At 42.6% G+C, this 22,718-nt stretch overlaps 2 protein-coding genes across 10 annotated transcripts in view; both read left to right on the top strand.

Annotated features, from left to right (window-relative positions):
• The window catches only part of si:ch1073-291c23.2 (uncharacterized protein LOC799862 homolog), a 50,712-nt gene extending 44,143 nt beyond the window's left edge, over positions 1-6,569 (top strand). For 2 of the 8 annotated variants that reach the window (XM_056270131.1, XM_056270125.1), the window contains 2 exons: positions 5,315-5,349; positions 5,796-5,962. In XM_056270131.1, coding sequence (XP_056126106.1) covers positions 5,315-5,349; positions 5,796-5,829 — 69 coding nt within the window. In that variant the 3' untranslated portion in view covers positions 5,830-5,962. Of the gene's footprint in view, positions 1-5,314; positions 5,389-5,497; positions 5,541-5,795; positions 5,963-6,026; positions 6,053-6,528 lie in introns of those variants that run through there. The other 6 variants (XM_056270132.1, XM_056270128.1, XM_056270126.1 and 3 more) reach the window with 5 other exon arrangements.
• Positions 6,570-9,251: 2,682 nt separating this feature from the next.
• ddx21 (DEAD (Asp-Glu-Ala-Asp) box helicase 21) overlaps positions 9,252-22,718 on the top strand; it is a 29,121-nt gene continuing 15,654 nt past the window's right edge. Inside the window, exons 1-7 of one of the 2 annotated variants that reach the window (XM_056270122.1) lie at positions 9,252-9,406; positions 10,869-11,006; positions 12,609-12,758; positions 12,836-12,908; positions 20,078-20,256; positions 21,205-21,322; positions 21,922-22,107. In XM_056270122.1, coding sequence (XP_056126097.1) covers positions 9,302-9,406; positions 10,869-11,006; positions 12,609-12,758; positions 12,836-12,908; positions 20,078-20,256; positions 21,205-21,322; positions 21,922-22,107 — 949 coding nt within the window. In that variant the 5' untranslated portion in view covers positions 9,252-9,301. Of the gene's footprint in view, positions 9,407-10,868; positions 11,007-12,605; positions 12,759-12,835; positions 12,909-20,077; positions 20,257-21,204; positions 21,323-21,921; positions 22,108-22,718 lie in introns of both variants that reach the window. The other variant, XM_056270121.1, reaches the window with a different exon arrangement.

The following is a 22,718-nucleotide window of genomic DNA, read 5'->3' as shown; positions in this document are numbered from 1 at the left end:
AATGTAAAACACAGAAATTATTTTACCATCCATAGTAAGAGGTGTAACCAGCATGAGTTTCATGTGTCTTTGACTTTGCAAACCTGAAAAATTAGGGAAGTATGATTTATATAATTTGCTTACACCTGTGCTTTGGACACGAAAATAATTCTGGGGTTGGATTTAAATAAAATGTAGGCCTACTGGCAGAGTATAGAATAATCTATGTGCAGAATAAAGTAGAACTTATTGCACATGGTATTATTGGACTGTCTAGTAAACAGTGCACAATGGGAAATGGGAATAAATGTTAAATATTAACATTTCATATTTGACTTGGTAAGTATAGTGCACTTAAACATCCTGTATGCCAGTGATCGGTTTTTGCAACGCTTTCTGGAAAACACTGATAATTATTATATTTATTAATAAACACCTGTAAAAAAAAAAAAGACACCAAACTTTAAGAAACACAAACAGACGAAAAATAAAACAGTCGCACCGACGTCATTGCGCGTGCAAGCGAGGGGGAGTTAGATTCTGGCAGGGAGTCGAAATTCGGCGACTAGTGTGGTGACGTCATTGCGCGTGCACGCGAGGGGGAGTCAGATTCTGGCAGGGAGTCGAAATTCGGCACAACACCGGCTAACGTTACTAACTACACTTTTGAAACACATAGTTAAACGTACATGTGTGAATGATTGTTAGCACTAACAGTTACTAAACTAGCAGCTAGGTGGAGCGCATCTTAACGTTACCTTTGTCCGGATTACTGTGTTCCCACTGTTTGCCGACTCTTTGTTGGAAATTTTATATGGATCCAAATCGTTAAAAGTGCCGGTTTTGTCCACATACCAGTCTCTGGCTTCCCTATTTAACATATTCCGTTAAATTCCACATCCTTTTAGGGATTTTAACATCTTTTTTCTTTTCTTTATCCCAAATCTGCTGCTTCTCCTCGTTCGACTTGCTGTATGTTTACATGCGCAAAGCTGTCAACATGGCTGCCACGCCAGTAATGACGTCACGACGCCCAAGCCCTATTGTATCGGAAAGCAATAATGCTTCGAAACGCTTCATTTGGCCATCACTAAAGATTGACCCGCGTTCTGTTTTCTATCATGCGCCGTGCACGTTTGCGATGACGTAATATGCACGCAAACGCACTAGGGTTCGATAGAATCAAGTTGAGTGTGAAACCAGACCAACGCTGCGGGGGGCGCCGGGAACAAACGCGCTCGGGCTCGGACCGCAGCAAACGAGCCCAGTGTAAAAGCCCCCTTATTCATGAACTTGAACTTGACGCCCGTTTCATGACGGAAGAAAGGACTATATATTGTTTGCATTCCTTGGTGAGCGCAGCGAGGTATGATATGTTTTCATTATAAATAATTCGTAATGTTGTTTGCTCATATTTTATTTTGCTGTGTAATTTATGTGTCACCCTAAATGTTTGCTTATGTAATGACGTTTGTAGCCGTGAAACAATTAAGTGTGTGAAATGTTTGTTGTATGTATGTTGTATGTATGTTTTCAATACAGTTTTCAATACAGAGAGAGAGAGAGAGAGAGAGAGAGAATAGGATAGAAAGTGTTAGTATTAATTGATCAAGTGTTGATTTTATGCCAGTATATCACAAAACGCTCAGCATGAAACTTTGCGCGTAAAGTTTATTATCTGAGTCCATCTTCTTGCCTGTAGCCTATATAGTAGCCTACAGCCTACATCCCCAATAAGGTGCAAGATTGGTCTTTCATATCACTGTATGTGACTGTTAAGCGTTTTGTTCCAACGGAAAGGAAATCCTTGAGTATATGAGGTATTGAGGGAAACCGATTATAATCCTGTTCATGGTAGAGAAAGCTGATGACATGTAGAATACACAGGGAAAGTAACAATGAAGTTATTGAATAAAACATAAACACAGCTTTTGTGTGTTTATCATCCTTTCCGCATATACTGTCACAGATAATCATTTCCATTTTATGAACGTCTTCGTCAACAACAAGCGCTTTTGCACCATCTGATGGTGAGGTCGACTAACAGCAGATGGAGAGTATGCTCGGCAATCTACTGCTTTTCCTGCAGTTCCTGGACGTCAATGTTGAATTTACTGTCGAATTTGAGCCACTGAATTTGTGGAAGCGAATTTGCAAAGCGAAATAAAATGGACCAAAAATTGCCTGTTGAATATTATTGGTTGTATTTTTAAACAGTTTGAATATTTTGGAAATTAAATATGAATGATGATGGATTATTGAATTTTTAATAATGAAAATGTGTTTGAAATGTTTTTAATTGAAATATTCACAGCTTAAATATTCAACCATGCTAAATTTCAGCCCATAAAAATGCAAGCCCTAAAAATACAATGCATTAAAATACAAGCAGGATTAATGCAATGCCTATTTTTTTTCAAGTAGTGCAATTCAACAGGCTTTTTATTTCAAAAACATTTGACATTATTTTACTTCCATAGTTCTGTCAGGCACTTTATATATATATAATCTTTTAGGGGTTCCCATAAAGGGATCACTTTATGGATTTATTTTTAATTCATAATTTTAATGCATTAACTAACAATGGACTAATAATGAGCAATATATATATATATATTTGCAGCATTTAATAACTAATGTTATTGTCACAGTTGTGTTCCGTTTAGTTTGTTTTCATTGGACTTGTCTACCTGTCGTCATGTCACGTAGCATCATCATTATTGGTTCATCTGTCTCACCTGTCACCTCGTTAGTCTTGTCCGCTGTGTTTCATTTCCCTGATCTGTTTCCCCATGTATTTAAGGCCTGTGTTTTGCCTTGTTTACGGTCCGTTCTACTGTGTGTGTGTGTGTGTGTGTGTGTGTGTGTGTGTGTGTGTGTGTGTGTGTGTGTGTGTGTGTGTGTGTGTGTGTGTGTGTGTGTGTGTGTGTGTGTGTGTGTGTGTGTGTGTGTGTGTGTGTGTGTGTGTGTGTGTGTGTGTGTGTGTGTGTGTGTGTGTGTGTTATACCTGCTGCCCGTCATCCCTGTACCTGTGTGAGTGATATTAGTAAATGTTTATATTGGTGCTTTTTGCCTGTTCGCCTTTCTTCTACCTACACCACACCGTGACAGAAGAACGAACCCCAACAACGGAACAATATGGGTATTCTTATCACCCCTTCCAACTCCACCAACCGTCTTCTGACCTGTTTCCAGGACGGCCGTCAAATCGATGAATATGTCGCCAAGTTCCTGGAGCTCTCTGAATGGGTAAGCTGGGCTGATGACGTCCAAAAAACTGTCTTTTGGTGTGGGTTGGACGATCATCTATACCAGCAAGCTCCAGCAGCAGTGATCCTAGGTACGCTCGCCCGGTACCTGGATCATGTGCTGTGGTTGAGTGGATAACATCGCCACTCAACCACCTACACCAGTTATCTTCTTCGCCACGCTTCCTGTCCTCGTCCAGAGTTATGAAAATAATGACTTAATTGACTTTGACACTGAGCCTGAGCTGCCCGTCATGTCTACCGAGCCTGAACCTTGTCACTTCATGTCTGCCGAGCCTGCGCATCACGTCAGTCCTGCCGAGCCAGAGACAAGTTCACGTCATGGCCGCCGAGCCAGAGACTGTTCACATCATGCCCGCCGAGCCCGAGCTGCACGTCAGTCCTGCCGAGCCTGAGATTCACGTCAATCCTGCCGAGCTTGAATCTTCTGTTCCAGAGTCTGACTCCAAATTCCCACCCAGCCTCCCTCTCCCACCTCCTTCCATCTGCCACCTCTCTACTCTTCCGCCACTGCCTGTCAGCCCCTCAGCTCCTCTTCCAACCACCTTCTGCGAGGAGGAGTCGCTGTGGGTCTGCTGGCCTGCAGCTCCGGCCTGGTTGGTGGATCCCCGGTCTCCACCTCCAACCTCCGCAACCAGGACTCTACCTCGGCCCTTCGTCCCATCTGCTCCACCTTGGCTCTTACCTCCCTCAGCTCCACCGAAGGCCCTTCAGTTCCCTCGTCCCCCCGGATCCACTTTGGTCATTCGTCGACCTTCCCTCACCTCAGGACTTCTCTCCTCTGGCTACGTCTCGTCCCTTCGTCCCCCCAGCTCTGTTGGACTCCTCACTCCCTTCAGTTCCCCTTTGGTCCTCACTCCCTCTGTCTTCACCGTGTCCTTCTATGTCCCCGCCTGCACTTCAGTCACCAGAGCCTGCAGCGTCGCCATGTCCCGCCGGACCCTCAGCATCGTCTAGGCTCATCGGCTCTCCGGCTCCACCCTGGTCTCCTCTCCCACCTGCTTCGCCCCCATCAGTCGGCACCCTGGAGTCACCAGCCTTGTCTCCTCCATGGCTCCTCCCTCCATCATCTCCGCCTTGGTCGCCTGCACCATCTGCTCCGCCCCCATCAGTCTGCCCCCTGGAGTCATCAGCCCCGCCTCCTCCATGGCTCCTCCCTCCGTCGTCTCCGCCTTGGCCGCCTGCACCGTCTGCTCCGCCCTCGTCCCTCCTGCCTTCTGTCTGCCTTTCACCTGCTCTTCGTCCTCTTCCTGAACCCCCTCCATCCGCAGCTGGTCTTCCTTCGGCGTGAGGACGCACCTACTGGGAGGGGGGAGTAATGTCACAGTTGTGTTCCGTTTATTTTTCATTGGACTTGTCTACCTGTCGTCATGTCACGTGTCATCATCATTATTAGTTCATCTGTCTCACCTGTCACCTCGTTAGTCTTGTCAGCTGTGTCTCGTTTCCCTGATCTGTTTCCCCGATCTGTTTGTGTGTGTGTGTGTGTGTGTTATACCTGCTGCCCGTCATCCCTGTACCTGTGTAAGTAATATTAGTAAATGTTTATATTGGAGCTTTTTGCCTCTTCGCCTTTCTTCTACCTACACCACACCGTGACAGTTATTATATAAAATCTTATTGTAAAGTGTTACCATAAATTAATTTAGTTAATTTACAAAGACTGCATTAAGAGGTGAACTATAGAGTGTAAATCAACATTCCTTTCCTTTACATTAATGCAATGTGTACTTTATAATATTATACACAACACTGGAATATTTGAATCACAGTATTCATCAAACAATAGTTCAGCTGGGAAACCTTTGTTTCCTACATAGCTGTTCTTGTGTTCTGTTTCTACAAGTAAACTAAAACTAATAAATAATTTAAACTCAAATCAATATTTCACGTCCATTTTATTTTTATTTATAATTTTTTTTGCTAAGCAGTCATGTAATAAGTAATATAATGTATCGTGATCACACTGTCGGGTTTATTCTGCCATAGTGACCGGCTAGCTGTACGTTTTCTTGACACTATTCATAATTTCATAATGTTTATGGATCATCTCCTGGTCTCTGCAGGCTGTTGTTGTGATGAGGAACCTGCCGTCAGCGGAGTGACCCTACCCTAACCCTGCTGTCAGCGGAGTGACCCTACCGTAACCAAGCTGTCAGCGGAGTAACCCTAACCCTATCCCTGCCCCCAGCGGAGTGACCCAAACCCTAACACTGCCGCCAGCAGAGTGACCCTAACCCTGCCGCCAGCGGAATGATCCTAACCCAGCCGTCAGCGGACTGACCCAAACCCTAACACTGCCCCCAGCGGAGTGACCCTAACCCTGCCGCCAGCGGAGTGACCCTAACCCTTACCCTGCCCCCAGCGGAGTGACCCAAACCCTGCCGTCAGCGGAGTGACCCTAACCCTGCCGCCAGTGGAATGATCCTAACCCTGCCGCCAGTGGAATGATCCTAACCCTGCCGCCAGCGGAATGATCCTAACCCTGCCGCCAGTGGAATGATCCTAACCCTGCCGCCAGTGGAATGATCCTAACCCTGCCGCCAGCGGAGTGACCCTAACCCTGCCGTCAGCGGAGTGACCCTAACCCTGCCGTCAGCGGAGTGACCCTAACCCTGCCGTCAGCGGAGTGACCCTAACCCTGCCGTCAGCGGAGTGACCCTAACCCTGCCGCCAGTGGAATGATCCTAACCCAGCCGTCAGCGGAGTGACCCAAACCCTAACACTGCCCCCAGCGGAGTGACCCTAACCCTGCCGCCAGCGGAGTGATCCTAACCCAGCCGTCAGCGGAGTGACCCTAACCCTAACCCTGCCCCCAGCTGAGTGACCCAAACCCTGCCGCCAGCGGAGTGACCCTAACCCTAACCCTAACTTTGCCCCCAGCGGAGTGACCCAAACCCTGCCGCCAGCGGAGTGACCCTAACCCTAACCCTGCCGCCAGCGGAGTGACCCTAACCCTAACACTGCCCCCAGCGGAGTGACCCAAACCCTGCCGCCAGCGGAGTGACCCTAACCCTAACCCTGCCCCCAGCGGAGTGACCCTAACCCTGCCGCCAGCGGAGTGACCCTAACCCTAACCCTGCCCCCAGCGGAGTGACCCAAACCCTGCAGCCAGCGGAGTGACCCAAACCCTAACACTGCCGCCAGCGGAGTGACCCTAACCCTGCCGTCAGCGGAGTGACCCTAACCCTAACACTGCCCCCAGCGGAGTGACCCTAACCCTGCCCCCAGCGGAGTGACCCAAACCCTGCAGCCAGCGGAGTGACCCAAACCCTAACACTGCCGCCAGCGGAGTGACCCTAACCCAGCCATCAGCTGAGTGACCCTAACCCTGCCGTCAGCGGAGTGACCCAAACCCTAACACTGCTGTCAGCGGAGTGACCCTAACCCTAACAAACCCAGATCCTCTGAACATCCACCTAATGTACGCCAAGGAGGAGCCAGGATACTTCACTGATAATCAACTGTGATCTTTGAAATTACTAGAGTATGGGCATTAGAATGTAGTATCTCTTTTTAGTGTTACTAATACCAGTGTTTTGTACTGAGACCTACAATATAAAACAGCCATCAGTGTTCTTGTTTTCCAGTACTAATATCTAAACATTCTTAAATCAAAATACATTTATTCAAGATTTGATACATTTTTCATAAAACAAGACTTAATATCTGAAGTTATTTTGCTTATCTTGATTAAAAATAATATAAATCTATTTTTTGCAGTGTAAAAAAAGGAAAGCACTTTGCTATTTTTCAATTCACATTAACTGAAAACACACTGAATCTTGGCTATTTACTGTGAAGACATTTATCACTCGCTAAACTTATTACACTTATTATGCAGCTTAAGGCAACTGCTCATATACAGTATCATATACATCTTTATATTGGCAGATATACATTTACATTTATTCATTTAGCCGACACTTTTATCCAAAGCGACTTACAATTGCTATATATGTCAGAGGTCGCACGCCTCTGGAGCAACTAGGGGTTACGTGTCTTGCTCAGGGACACACTGGTGTCTCATTAACATTTCCTAAACGTCTGACACACATTGCAAATACATATTCCAAATGAAAACACCAATCTTATACAGTGATTATGTATATTAAAATGTAACATCAGTCTGTGTGATCTGATCACAAGTGCTAAATACAGATAATTATATTTGTCCATATTAGTCCATATTAATTCAATTTAAATATAGCGCTTTTCACAATACATTTAGTTTCAAAGCAGCTTTACAGAAAATGCTTGTTTCAATCAGGAAGAGTTCTGTTATCAGTCACAGATGAGTGTGTGATATAGTATAGTGATACACAAATATGATATAATAACATGTTATGTTTGTTAATGTCATGTATTCTGTTAAACAGTACAACAATAAAAACTTGTACTTGTAACGTCCATATATGAATCTGATATTCATTATATTCAGGTCCTGCTTTCCCTTAAACATCTCAAACTCAACATCATCATCATATATATCACTGGTGATCGCATCACAGCACTATATTCAGTCCCAGAAATATTAGACTTTAGTACACTTGCTTTTATACTCCTTGTACACATGCATTTTTAAGGTGATTTTTATTTTCCCGTTTGTCATTTTGTATTCAATTGTGAACTTGATTAAATAATCAGGCATGGCAATATATTCGCAACATCTGGATTCAAGAGACACAAACACTACAATATTACAATGTCGTTCCCACTAAGGCTGTTTCCCCAACTATGATCCTAGATAGAGGAAAGACAAGTTTAAAGGCCGCCTGAAATCAAGATGTACGTTTTTTAGCTTTTAGTATGAATATGTCGGCCTTAAGGTTATGAATAAGCTTCCAAAACAATGACAACATTCGCATTAATGAAATAAGCATTTAAAAGTTACAGTCGGTCACTTCCGCTTAAATGGATCAGGGATTTTTATGACATCACCGCTTCTCATCACATCTTCTGTCCAATCACATGCTCTCTAGAATCTGAAGCTCCGCCTCCTCGTTTACTCACCCTGGTGGTGTTCCCTTCTCTCTTTTTCACCCGAAGAATTGTTCACCCTAAACCATATAATGGAAGTGAATAGCGACTGGCATCAAGCTTTAAAAAAGATGCAAAAGTATCACAGAACGATCCGATGCGATTACACGCGATGCGATGCATATATTCCACATGTTCTGGGGGTTTATGATTGGTTTGGTGAAAAACAAACCAAAATTTAATGTAAGTTAAATAGTGCTGTCAAATTGATTAATCACATCTAATATAAATGTTTGTGTTTAATATTTGTGTGTGTGTGCATATCTATCTATCTATCTATCTATCTATCTATCTATCTATATACTCGCTTAATAATGTTGGGTTAAAAATAGTGACCCAATAGCTATGTGTGGTTGAATGGTTGAATGAAAAAATAACCCGTTTTTATATATATATATATATATATATATATATATATATATATATATATATATATATATAATCTTTACACACACACAAACACACACATATAAGAGATTGTATATAAGATATATAAATCTTTCTATATAAGATTTTATTTGTCTATTTATTTTTCAGAAGTGTGCTGCGGCGGGTTGTGCTCATTACAAACTAATTTTCAAATGCAACGTTTGAGTTTTGACGCGTCCGGCGTTCCGTACAGCGTGGCACGGTTGGGTTAAAGCCCCGCATTAAAGCTCTAGACATGAACACAAGCATAACCTGCAGAGGGCGGGGCCTGTCACTAAGCCTGCTTCTGATAGGTCAAATACAACGCGGAAGTGTCTTCTGATTGGTCACCACCTTTTTTCTAACGATCACCTCAGTCGTTTGCGGTTTTAATTTTAATAATCTTCATCAGCAGCTATTCTATTTTACGTCCATACACTCATTTATTAAGTTCCTCTCATTACTAGTCATCAAATGCTGTTCCCTGTAAACCCAGCTCCGCCTACGCGAGGTCCGCATGTCGATGCGCACGTCCTCTCTGCGCATGCGCGCGTGTCGCTTCCGGTTCCTTCTCTTCCGCGCGTGCGATCTGAGACCGGTCGCACATGTCCATCTGCGCCTCAACCCCAGAGATGCCGTCGCAGACCCTGCCCGAAGCCGAGCCCTGCACACAGATGGAGGAGGTGGAGAACGGCCTGCTGCTGCTCAAGGTCAGTTACACACGGCTAATCGGTCAGTTACACACGGCTAATCTCGCACTCGAGCGCTTCCACGGAGAGACTCGCGCGGATGCTGATGACGCAAGCAAACGCGCGTTCACATCGCATCATGCCAACACTGACAAACTCCCGTTAGATCATAGCAGTCCTGACTCCTGTTACTGTTACTGATACTGTTTCTGCAGTGTTAAAGTGTGTTATTCCGAACCCAGACAGTGTACATGTGGGCTCACGTGTGTTAAAATACTGTGACGTGCGTCAGTGATCACGTGTGTGAGCATCGTGAACGTGAATAACACGTGTGTGTTGTTTTGCTAGTGAGCCGACATGCTAACGACACATCTGGCGATTACAAAATAATGCATTAGATCTACATTAAAATATGCTTCAAATCGTTCATAAAGAGATGGTTAAATAATTCCACGTGAATGGAGAGGTTTAATCCAAGTCTTAATTTAGGCTTTTATTCGCATATAAACATTGAACAGTGAATGTACATGAAAGAAGCACATCAAACACAGTACAGTGAGGATCACACCTGAGAGCCAATGAGGTTCGGTCTCGCGCATCACGTGACGCGCACAGAATTTTACTCGTCTACTGGACCAATAGAAACTCCTATATGTAAATGTTTTTCTGAAAACAAAGGTAGAAATTATTTATTTTAAATATGTACAACAAATATTTTCTCACTAAAGTAAAGTAAGTGTCTTTCAAAATAATAAACACATTTTACCCTGTTAAATATTTTATGATTAAACATAAAATTAATATTGACACAAGATGCTCATTTTGCCAAGTTCACACAGAAACTGTTTATTATTTATTTTGATCATGATTCTATACTGAACAACTATGGAAAAATATTGACACATTTATTAAAGATGATATCCAGCAAGATATCCATAACTTTTAAATACATTATTTTTGGATGCTTTGATTTTGACCCCACTAAAACAAAGCTGGCTTTGTGATTAATTTATTTTCTTGGCAAATTGTAAATACATAAATGTAAATTAACCAACAACAAACCAGTTTTTATTTTTGTTTTTTTAAAGAATTTAAAATGTACTGTAACAATATTTCATCCTCAGTAAATAAGAAAGCAAGTAAAACAACCTAAATTTGTAATTACTTTAATTTGTACACTAACTGATGTATAAAATAACGGTCATTTTTTCTATCTTCTATTTTTCCTTGGTTATTTTTCTTTTTTTAACAAATCAATGTTAACTTTTTCTTTTCTTCTCCTGTATGTTCAGATGATATATATTGTGTGTATTGTATACAAAGTTGCATATCATTAATGTCATCTCTGTACAGTGTGCAAGCATAATGTATGAAAGGAAAAAAATGATTAAAAAAGGTGTTTAGATGAGTCGTCATCATAAAGACATTCATGCGGGAGGAACCTCAGATGCACTGCTTATCACTTTCTTTCATTTTTCTCCAGAAAAAGAAAAAGAAGATGAAAGAAGCGGTGTGTGAGGCAGAAGAGTGTGAATCACCGGCTCCTAAAAAGAGGAAGTCTGAGAAGAGTCTCGAGGAGACTCCAGATGAGAACGGGAACACGGACACACACCACATCAAGGTAGCGTCGCCTTTATCCATATTCTGACTTTAGTGCAATTTTGACTTTTTTACAATTGTGACTTTTCTCGTAATTCTGACTTTTCCTCGCAATTCTTACTTTTTCTCGTAATTGTGACTTTTCCTCGCATTTCAATTTTTTTCCTCGCAATTTTGAGGTTTTATTGCAATTATGATTTTTTTCTCGTAATTATGACTTTTTCTCGTAATTATGACTTTTCCTCGCAATTTTGAGGTTTTATTGCAATTGACTTTTTTCTCGTAATTATGGCTTTTTCTTGTAATTATGACTTTTCCTCGCAATTTTGAGGTTTTCTAGCAATTATGACTTTTTTCTTGTGACTTTTTTCTCGCAATTATGACTTATTCTCGTAATTGTGACTTCTTGCAGATTCTCAATTCTGACCTTTCTCTCGTAATTCTGTCTCACAATTGTGACTTTTTCTCGTAGTTGTGACTTTTCCTCGCAATTCTTACTTTTTCTCGTAATTGTGACTTTTCCTCGCAATTTTGAGGTTTTCTTGCAATTATGACTTTTTTCTTGTGACTTTTTTTCTCGCAATTACGACTTATTCTCGTAATTGTGACTTGCTGATTCTCAATTCTGACCTTTTTCTCGTAATTCTGTCTCACAATTGTGACTTTTTCTCGTAATTGTGACTTCCTCGCAATTCTTACTTTTTCTTGTAATTATGACTTTTCCTCGCAATTTTGAGGTTTTCTAGCAATTCTTACTTTTCTTGTGACTTTTTTCTCGCGATTATGACTTATTCTCGTAATTGTGACTTCTTGCAGATTCTCAATTCTGACCTTTTTCTCGTAATTCTGTCTCACAATTGTGACTTTTTCTCGTAGTTGTGACTTTTCCTCGCAATTCTTACTTTTTCTCGTAATTGTGACTTTTCCTTGCAATTTTGAAGTTTTCTTGCAATTATGACTTTTTTCTTGTGACTTTTTTCTCGCAATTCTTACTTTTTCTCGTAATTGTGACTTTTCCTTACAATTTTGAGGTTTTCTTGCAATTATGACTTTTCTTGTGACTTTTTTTCTCGCAATTACGACTTATTCTCGTTATTGTGACTTGCTGATTCTCAATTCTGACCTTTTTCTCGTAATTCTGTCTCACAATTGTGACTTTTTCTCGTAATTGTGACTTCCTCGCAATTCTTACTTTTTCTCGTAATTGTGACTTTTCCTCGCAATTATAATTTTTTTCTCGCAATTTTGAGGTTTTGTAGTAACTATGACTTTTCCTCGCAATTGACCTTTTTCTTTCAATTTTGAGGTTTTCTTGCAATTATGACTTTTTTCTCGCAATTATGACTTATTCTCGTAATTGTGACTTCTCGCAGTTTCTCAATTCTGACCTTTTTCTCGCAATTCTGAGTATCACAATTTTGACTTTTCTTGCAGTTGTTTCTCACAATTCTGTCTTTTTCTTGTAATTTTGACTTAATCACAATTTTGAACTCGCAATGCTGAATTCGTGCAATTGTTTTGAAAAAATTGTTTTTCTTTGAGAGAGTGGCAATGGCCTTGTTTACTTGTTTATTCTGTGGAATAAATATTTCTGGTTTATGTGTCCTATATCTCTGTACAGAAGAAGAAGAAGAAGAAGGCGAAAGCAGAGGCAGAGAACGGCAGCGCAGCTCTGACGGAGAGCGTGACGGACACACACCCGACCGAGACCGCAGCAGATCCAGCACACACACACACACCGTCCAGCGAGGACTCGGACAGCGACCGCGAGACAGTGCGTTCACAGCTACTCTGCTGCTTTCAGTGTGTGTGTGTGTGTGTGTTCTCTGACGTGTGTGCTTGTTTCCGCAGGAAACCCCAGAGCAGAAAGAAGGAGCTTTTTCCAACTTCAGGATCTCCCCCAACACCATCAAACTGCTGCAGGGTAACGCTAATCACACACACGCTAATCACACACTCGCATACGTTAAAGAGCATATTGCAGGTAAAAAAAAAATCTAAATTAATATATAACCGTGTATGAAAATACCATATGAAAAGTTAATGCAGGATGTAAAATGTTTTAAAACGACATAAGGGCACTAATTTAGTATATATATATATATATATATATATTAGGGGTGGAACGGTACACAGAAGTCACGGTTCGGTTCATACCTCGGTTCAGACATCACGGTTCGGTACGATTTCGGTACAATGGAGGGAAAAAGCAAAACAAAAATGCAGAAGGCATTGTATTTTTTAAATAAGTTTTATTAATAAAGGCATAGAACCAGTTTATTTGTAGTGCACTGACAATAGTTTTATATAATTAGTTTATTAATTAAATTAATAAAAAGACAAAAAGACCTTGCGATATGTTTGGTAATTGTACTATTAATTTAAAATTATTTTGCTATATTTCAGATCAATATATTTGTTTTCCTTAATTTTAATTAACATTATTAATTGACAATGTAACATTATTCTCATCTGAATTATAAATAATTGATTTCTGTATAAAATAATACTACCATTAAAAACACATTCGATTTTCTTTTTTAATCAATGTAGAGTGTGTAAGATTAGTGCTCCGAGAACAAGAAATGAAAACCAATGCAATATGATGAATGTCCAAAAGATGATGGGACCCACAGACTGTTTTGAAATGGAGTTGGATAAATATGTTTTGCTTTTAAAACAGTGTGTGTGTGATTTTGGTTGGGTGACAGTTGTAGGTTACAGTTTGACAAGAGTTTACAGTGTGACAAAAGCACAATGTTGTGTTTTATTGCGAGTGTACACAATAAGTAAACACTTTGCAGGTTTAATGATCTGTATAAACAAAATGACTCTCTCTCTCTCTCTCTCTCTCTCTCTCTCTCTCTCTCTCTCTCTCTCTCTCACACACACACAGTTAGATCGCGCGCACCTCTCTCTCTCTCTCTCTCTCTCTCTCTCTCACACACACACAGTTAGATCGCGCGCACCTCTCTCTCTCTCTCTCTCTCTCTCGCACACACACACACACACACACACACACACTCTCCAGCATTGCAATCTTGACATCGCAGCCTGTCCATTATGCGGTCACACCAAACGCGAATAGAGCGTCAAATTCGCGTCTAGTTCGACGCTAGTCCAAAGCGAATAGGACGCGCGTATAAAGCCAACGTTTGAAGTGAACGTGCGTTCAGAGCTAAGCCGATGGTACAGATTATGTGTCCCTAAAGAACCCGCGTATCTAACAGTAGTTCCGCATTACATTAATTAATTTGCACGCGAGTTTTATTTATTTTTATACCGTGTATTCTCCGTGTAAATTCGTGCACCGAACCGTGACGCCCGTACCGTTTCGGTTCGATACGAATACATGAACCGTTCCACCCCTATATATATATATATATATATATATATATATATATATATATATATATATATATATAATGTATTTCTTTATTTCAGACCCATGGGTCCATATAAACATACAACATATATAAACAACAAAACACCAAACACAATTTAAAAGACATACAAGCTTTCTTTCCAATGCTTCCAAAAACAAGAAAAATACCTTGTATCACTCAATGCAATGTCATTTAAGACCCTAGTAATACTATTTTTTGAAACACTCAATCTACATATAAAATTATACATACATTTTCAGCCTTCAACGTAGGCACATTATTAACCACAAACATTTGGCTTGCCCTTGACCACCTTGGGTGCTTAAGCAAAATTCTAAGTGCATCATTGAATTTTACGTCCCGCCAGGGAGCCTCGGCTCAGTGCAGAGTAGGCTTCAGTGAGAGCGGCCGTGAGTCAGTGTGTTTTCGGTAGTTTTTGTATTTTAATTTATCATCGTCATGGTAAATTATTGTGTTTGTGGAGGTTGCAAAAACTCCGGCCTGTCAGGACATCGAGTCCACAGGTTTCTATAACAAGAAAAGGGACGGTGCTGTATATCTTTCGTGCCTGGTGCGGTGTGTGCCGGTGAAGAGACGGGATTTCTCTTCCGCATCGGCTTCGAGAACCGCGGTCGTGTGTAGCGTTCACTTCAGATCGGAGGATTATCATCCCGGCGATATGATGCAGTTCAACATGGGATGCCGAAGCAAGAATATTGATCATCTAATACTGTACCAATGGCATGAAATAGTGTGATATAGGTAGTCATGCCCTAAATAGAGGCAACTTGTAATTGAAAACCAAAATTACTCGGGTTGTTTAAATATTCAAATCTTTAATTTTCTGTTTATGTTATAACCCAGGTGAAAAATATGTATTAAAAATGTACTTGAGTATGTTTTTATACATTTAATAGTATAAATCTATCCTAAACATACTAATGTCTGCTGGCCTCATATACGATGGTAATAATCTGTACAATATTGTGAGCACAGTGTATATCGTTAGCGAACGTGTATCTATAAGCACGTCTCTCACCAAGACACCTGTCCTGTTCTCCACTGGTTCTCACACCACAACTCAATGTGTCTCTGACCGTTTTGTCTGACATTAGTCCTGGCCTGTCCTGCTCTCTGGGCATCATAGCAGGCTCATAGCAGGCTCATAGCAGGCTCATAGCAGGCTCATAGCAGGCTCATAGCAGGCTCATAACAGGCTCATAGCAGGCTCATAACAGGCTCCTAGCAGGCTCATAGCAGGCTCATAGCAGGCTCATAGCAGGCTCATAGCAGGCTCATAACAGGCTCATAGCAGGCTCATAACAGGCTCATAGCAGGCTCACAGCAGGCTCATAGCAGGCTCATAATTGTATGGCTGTGGTCCGTCATACGAGTAAGTATTTCCTCAGTGTCCGAAATGTCATTGCGATCCATTGTTTTCCTGTTGTTTGAATCGACCGCTCTCCCGCCCGTTACGTCACGCCCGCCACGCCCATTTTCAGACCCGGAAGTAAAATTTTCTCACAAAAACGACTCCAGAAGCTTCTGTAGCGTATTTATAAGTATATTTTAAAGAAAATCTAGTTCCTACATTATTTTTCTATACATTGACTCGTTGGGTCCTTTAACCTGCAATATGCCCTTTAATCACACACGCACACGCTAATCACGCGCACACGCTAATCACGCACACACGTTAATCACACACGCACACGCTAATCACACACACGCACGCTAATCACGCACACACGCTAATCACAAACGCACACGTTAATCACACACGCTAATCACGCGCACACGCTAATCACAAACGCACACGCTAATCGCACACGCACGCGTTAATCGCACGCGCTAATCGCACACGCACGCGTTAATCGCACGCGCTAATCGCACACGCACGCATTAATCGCACACGCACGCGCTAATCACAAACGCACACGCTAATCACAAACACACTATCATGTACTGCAGCAACACTCACTGTAATCATGGTGCTGTGGCAGAAATCTGTTATATTCATATTGAATGTTAATTATTATATTATAAGGAGGCATGTATTAAAGGAGTAGTGGAATATAATTACAGATTAATTTATTTTTTTAGTAGGCTATAGCAGTTTTTGTGTTGCTACATGTCTTTATGCTTTATGTTATGCTACATGTCTTTATGCTTCATAAATACGCAGAGAGCGTGTAGTTGTTGACCGTGGTGTAGAGGAGCTGGTTTACCTGTGCTTATCGGGATCATCATCCTGTGCTTATCGGGATCATCATCCTGTGCTAATCGGGATCATCATCCTGTGCCTATCGGGATCATCATCCTGTGCTTATCGGGATCATCATCCTGTGCTTATCGGGATCATCATCCTGTGCTTATCGGGATCATCCTGTGCTTATCGGGATCATCCTGTGCTTATCGGGATCATCATCCTGTGCTTATCGGGATCATCCTGTGCTTATCGGGATCATCATCCTGTGCTTATCGGGATCATCATCCTGTGCTTATCGGGATCATCCTGTGCTTATCGGGATCATCCTGTGCTTATCGGGATCATCATCCTGTGCTTATCGGGATCATCCTGTGCTTATCGGGATCATCCTGTGCTTATCGCGATCATCCTGTGCTTATCGCGATCATCCTGTGCTTATCGCGATCATCCTGTGCTTATCGGGATCATCCTGTGCTTATCGGGATCATCCTGTGCTTATCGCGATCATCCTGTGCTTATCGGGATCATCCTGTGCTTATCGGGATCATCCTGCCTGTGCTTATCGGGATCATCCTGTGCTTATCGGGATCATCATCCTGTGCTTATCGGGATCATCATCCTGTGCTTATCGGGATCATCATCCTGTGCTTATCGGGATCATCATCCTGTGCTTATCGGGATCATCCTGTGCTTATCGGGATCATCCTGTGCTTATCGGGATCATCATCCTGTGCTAATCGGGATCATCATCCTGTGCTAATCGGGATCATCATCCTGTGCTTATCGGGATCATCCTGTGCTTATCGGGATCATCCTGTGCTTAACGCGATCATCCTGTGCTTATCGGGATCATCCTGTGCTTAACGCGATCATCCTGTGCTTATCGGGATCATCCTGTGCTTATCGGGATCATCATCCTGTGCTTATCGGGATCATCATCCTGTGCTTATCGGGATCATCCTGTGCTTATCGGGATCATCCTGTGCTTATCGCGATCATCCTGTGCTTATCGGGATCATCATCCTGTGCTTATCGGGATCATCCTGTGCTTATCGGGATCATCCTGTGCTTATCGCGATCATCCTGTGCTTATCGCGATCATCCTGTGCTTATCGCGATCATCCTGTGCTTATCGGGATCATCCTGTGCTTATCGGGATCATCCTGTGCTTATCGCGATCATCCTGTGCTTATCGGGATCATCCTGTGCTTATCGGGATCATCCTGCCTGTGCTTATCGGGATCATCCTGTGCTTATCGGGATCATCATCCTGTGCTTATCGGGATCATCATCCTGTGCTTATCGGGATCATCATCCTGTGCTTATCGGGATCATCATCCTGTGCTTATCGGGATCATCCTGTGCTTATCGGGATCATCCTGTGCTTATCGGGATCATCATCCTGTGCTAATCGGGATCATCATCCTGTGCTAATCGGGATCATCATCCTGTGCTTATCGGGATCATCCTGTGCTTATCGGGATCATCCTGTGCTTATCGGGATCATCCTGTGCTTAACGCGATCATCCTGTGCTTATCGGGATCATCCTGTGCTTAACGCGATCATCCTGTGCTTATCGCGATCATCCTGTGCTTATCGGGATCATCCTGTGCTTATCGCGATCATCCTGTGCTTATCGCGATCATCCTGTGCTTATCGGGATCATCCTGTGCTTATCGGGATCATCCTGTGCTTAACGCGATCATCCTGTGCTTATCGGGATCATCCTGTGCTTAACGCGATCATCCTGTGCTTATCGCGATCATCCTGTGCTTATCGCGATCATCCTGTGCTTATCGGGATCATCCTGTGCTTATCGCGATCATCCTGTGCTTATCGCGATCATCCTGTGCTTATCGGGATCATCCTGTGCTTATCGGGATCATCATCCTGTGCTTATCGGGATCATCCTGTGCTTATCGGGATCATCATCCTGTGCTAATCGGGATCATCATCCTGTGCTTATCGGGATCATCATCCTGTGCTTATCGGGATCATCATCCTGTGCTTATCGGGATCATCATCCTGTGCTAATCGGGATCATCATCCTGTGCTTATCGGGATCATCCTGTGCTAATCGGGATCATCATCCTGTGCTTATCGGGATCATCATCCTGTGCTTGTGCTTATCGGGATCATCATCCTGTGCTTGTGCTTATCGGGATCATCCTGTGCTTATCGGGATCATCCTGTGCTAATCGGGATCATCATCCTGTGGTAATCGGGATCATCATCCTGTGCTTATCGGGATCATCATCCTGTGCTAATCGGGATCATCATCCTGTGCTTATCGGGATCATCATCCTGTGGTAATCGGGATCATCATCCTGTGCTTATCGGGATCATCATCCTGTGCTTATCGGGATCATCATCCTGTGCTTATCGGGATCATCATCCTGTGCTTATCGGGATCATCATCCTGTGCTTATCGGGATCATCCTGTGCTTATCGGGATCATCCTGTGCTTATCGGGATCATCCTGTGCTTATCGGGATCATCCTGTGCTAATCGGGATCATCCTGTGCTTATCGGGATCATCCTGCCTGTGCTTATCGGGATCATCCTGCCTGTGCTTATCGGGATCATCCTGCCTGTGCTTATCGGGATCATCCTGCCTGTGCTTATCGGGATCATCCTGCCTGTGCTTATCGGGATCATCCTGCCTGTGCTTATCGGGATCATCCTGCCTGTGCTTATCGGGATCATCCTGTGCTTATCGGGATCATCCTGTGCTTATCGGGATCATCCTGTGCTTATCGGGATCATCCTGTGCTAATCGGGATCATCATCCTGTGCTAATCGGGATCATCATCCTGTGCTTATCGGGATCATCCTGTGCTTATCGGGATCATCCTGTGCTTATCGGGATCATCCTGTGCTTATCGGGATCATCCTGTGCTTATCGGGATCATCCTGTGCTTATCGGGATCATCCTGTGCTTATCGGGATCATCCTGTGCTTATCGGGATCATCCTGTGCTTATCGGGATCATCCTGTGCTTATCGGGATCATCCTGTGCTTATCGGGATCATCCTGTGCTTATCGGGATCATCATCCTGTGCTAATCGGGATCATCATCCTGTGCTAATCGGGATCATCCTGTGCTAATCGGGATCATCCTGTGCTTATCGGGATCATCCTGTGCTTATCGGGATCATCCTGTGCTTATCGGGATCATCCTGTGCTTATCGGGATCATCCTGTGCTTATCGGGATCATCCTGTGCTAATCGGGATCATGGAGGATCAACGCTTCATGCTAACAGAATATTCATTTCTCCCCTATATTAGTGAGGATGAAAATTAAATAAATGTACACTTGCATCTCAAGCTCAAGCTGCTGTGGACTGCATTTCTAAGAGACATGTAATATTATTATTATTAATGCTGAATGAGTGGGTTTGTCTGTAGTTCATTATTTTGTAAGCTGCTGATTACACTCACGCTTATACTGAAAAGTGGTGATTTATATATATATGTATATATTTGTTTGTTCCAGCGCGTGGAGTCTCGTACCTGTTTGACATCCAGGTGAAGACCTTTAACTCCGTGTATGATGGGAAGGATCTTATTGGCCAGGCCCGGACTGGCACCGGCAAGACCTTCTCGTTCGCGGTTCCTCTGGTGGAGAAGCTGCAGTCCGACACGGAGGACCGGCGGAGAGGCCGCGCGCCCAAGGTACCGCCCGCAGCAGTGCATTATGGGTCCTGCTGTACATCACATACACTGTGCCGTCTCCTGGAGAGATGTTGTTTAGGGATGCACATCTCAGCCGGATTACAGAAACACTTACTGTGGACAACTGTGTTATCTTACAACTTTACCTGCAGAAAACAAGGATTCTGCTTTCCCACAATCATTTACTCAATGTAGCCTCTACTTTCAACAGTTAAAGGTTCCTTAAATGGTCCTTCACTTTTCTTTCATATAAAATATTCTGTAACAAACTAATCTATGTGAACCAAACCTGATGATCATGATGTTCTCCAGCTGGATCTCAGATGATCACATGATCACTTTCACTCATTTACTTTTCATTAGCCACATAAAAATAGTGCAGAATCACAGATTTCTGAGTATCATTCAAAAGTCAAACTTTTTGAGTTATTGACATGTTTAGATTTGTTTTCATTCCATCTTTACAAACCTGATTTTTACATTAGCAGTTAAAACCTTGGTCGCATACTGACCTCATGTGGTGCATCCTGGGAGTTTCACAAAAAAAGTGTTAATTTTGATGTTTGTTTGGTATAGAAGCTTGTTTCCGCCACAGAATAATACATTTTAAAAGATAATTGAGACTTTATATCTCCCAATTGCGTGTTTATGAAGTCAGAATTGCTTGATTGAAACATGATATTCTGAGAAAAAGTCTGACTTTCGAGTTTATTTCTCTCAAGTGCGAGCTTATATCTTTATAACTCGAAGTTTTGAGAAAGTTGCAATTACCTTTTTTAGTTTGTACTTTGTGGTGGAAACAAGCTCCCATATTTTGGTACAGTTTGTTCTTCTTCAAGACGATTGCTCACGCGTTTAAGCCAAAGCCTTTGGATCAGAAGGTTTGTGTCTTGAGAAGCTGACTCTGTTAAACAGAAGAGTTGTGACCGGGTGATTGTGTCCTGGCAGGTTCTGGTTCTGGCTCCGACTCGAGAGCTCGCCATTCAAGTGTCCAAAGACTTCAAGGACGTCACGAGGAAGCTGTCGGTCACGTGTTTCTACGGAGGAAGCTCTTACAACCCGCAAGGTGGGAGTTTAATCATCATCATGTTGTTCAGGGCTGCACGATATGCGGTAACTCATTAAATAATGTGATATGATAATGCTTAAAGTGTGTAAAATAAACTTAAAGTATATTTAAACTGATATAACCTACATATGTTTCACATTCTTTTTGTGACAAGAAAACATCTCTACAGCTTCTGCCAGTGAACAGTGTTTTACTGACGCGTAAGAAGTGTTATTATAACATCAGTGTAAACCTCGGGCTTCAGGGGTTCAGCTGATCCTACATTAGGATTATTAAACAACAGAAACTGAATAATCAAATATAAAAATAAAACACTGCTTAGTTTTCACTGTGTGAATAAAATACTGATTCTTATTAAAGCTACAAAAGCTATTCAGCCGAGAACAGAGTGATTTTCTCTTCTGTTCATGACCCAGTTATTGTAAGCTGTTGCAATATGCATATCACGATATATACATTTGTGATATTTTGATATATTGTGCAGCATGTTGTTTTTGACACTAATGACTAACTGAATGATCAATGAAAGAAATGTTTATAGTTGAGGTAAAAATGACAAATTTGGCACATGTAATAACTGAGTTGTGGTGCATCAGTGGAAGCGATCCGCAACGGCATCGACATACTGGTGGGAACGCCGGGCCGCATCAAAGACCACCTGCAGAACAACAAGCTGGACCTGTCCCAGCTCAGACACGTGGTGCTGGACGAGGTGGACCAGATGCTGGACATGGGCTTCGCTGAGCAGGTGGAGGAGATCCTGTCCGCCTCCTATAACAAAGGTAAGCTAGTCCTGCTGAACTCTGTTCACTGGCAGCCAAATAATCCGCTAGTAATGGGATTGAGCTCGATCCCAATGAGACGTCCATCGGATTGAAAGGGGTGTTTATTCCTCTTTTAATCCGATCGAGAGAACATGTAAACACTTGATCAGATTGATGACACAGAAATGGCGTAATGACGTTGAACATACCTGTCAACACTCCCGTTTTTCTCGGGTTTCTCCCGTTTTTTAGCCCTATCTCCCGGACCCCTCCCGGTTTGTTATTTCTCCCGGGAAACTCCCGTAATTTGCATGGCCCAAACTCCTTTATGAATAATCGGACCAAAATGTTTGTCTAATGTTGACCAGTTGCCAGATCTTGTATTAAATGCATTATATTCACACAATTAGGGGTGTAACGGTACATGTATTCGTATTGAACCGTTTCGGTACGAGGCTTCCGGTTCGGTACGCATACAAACCGAACGATTCCTTGGACCATTTTTCCTGCCGACAAAATCCGCGCTGGCGCGATCACCACAACGTTGCGCAACATCAAATGGCAAACGTAATGAAAGCGGAACGAAACTGCGCTACTCATTGACCGTGTATCAGTTCGGAGCAGCAACA

This window comes from Rhinichthys klamathensis, unplaced genomic scaffold (assembly GCF_029890125.1).
Source record: "Rhinichthys klamathensis goyatoka isolate OS25496 unplaced genomic scaffold, OSU_Roscu_1.1 h1tg000297l_1, whole genome shotgun sequence".
NCBI classification, from domain to species: domain Eukaryota; kingdom Metazoa; phylum Chordata; class Actinopteri; order Cypriniformes; family Leuciscidae; genus Rhinichthys; species Rhinichthys klamathensis.
The sequence above is the reverse complement of the archived record's forward strand: the minus strand, read 5'-3'. Positions and strand labels throughout refer to the sequence as shown.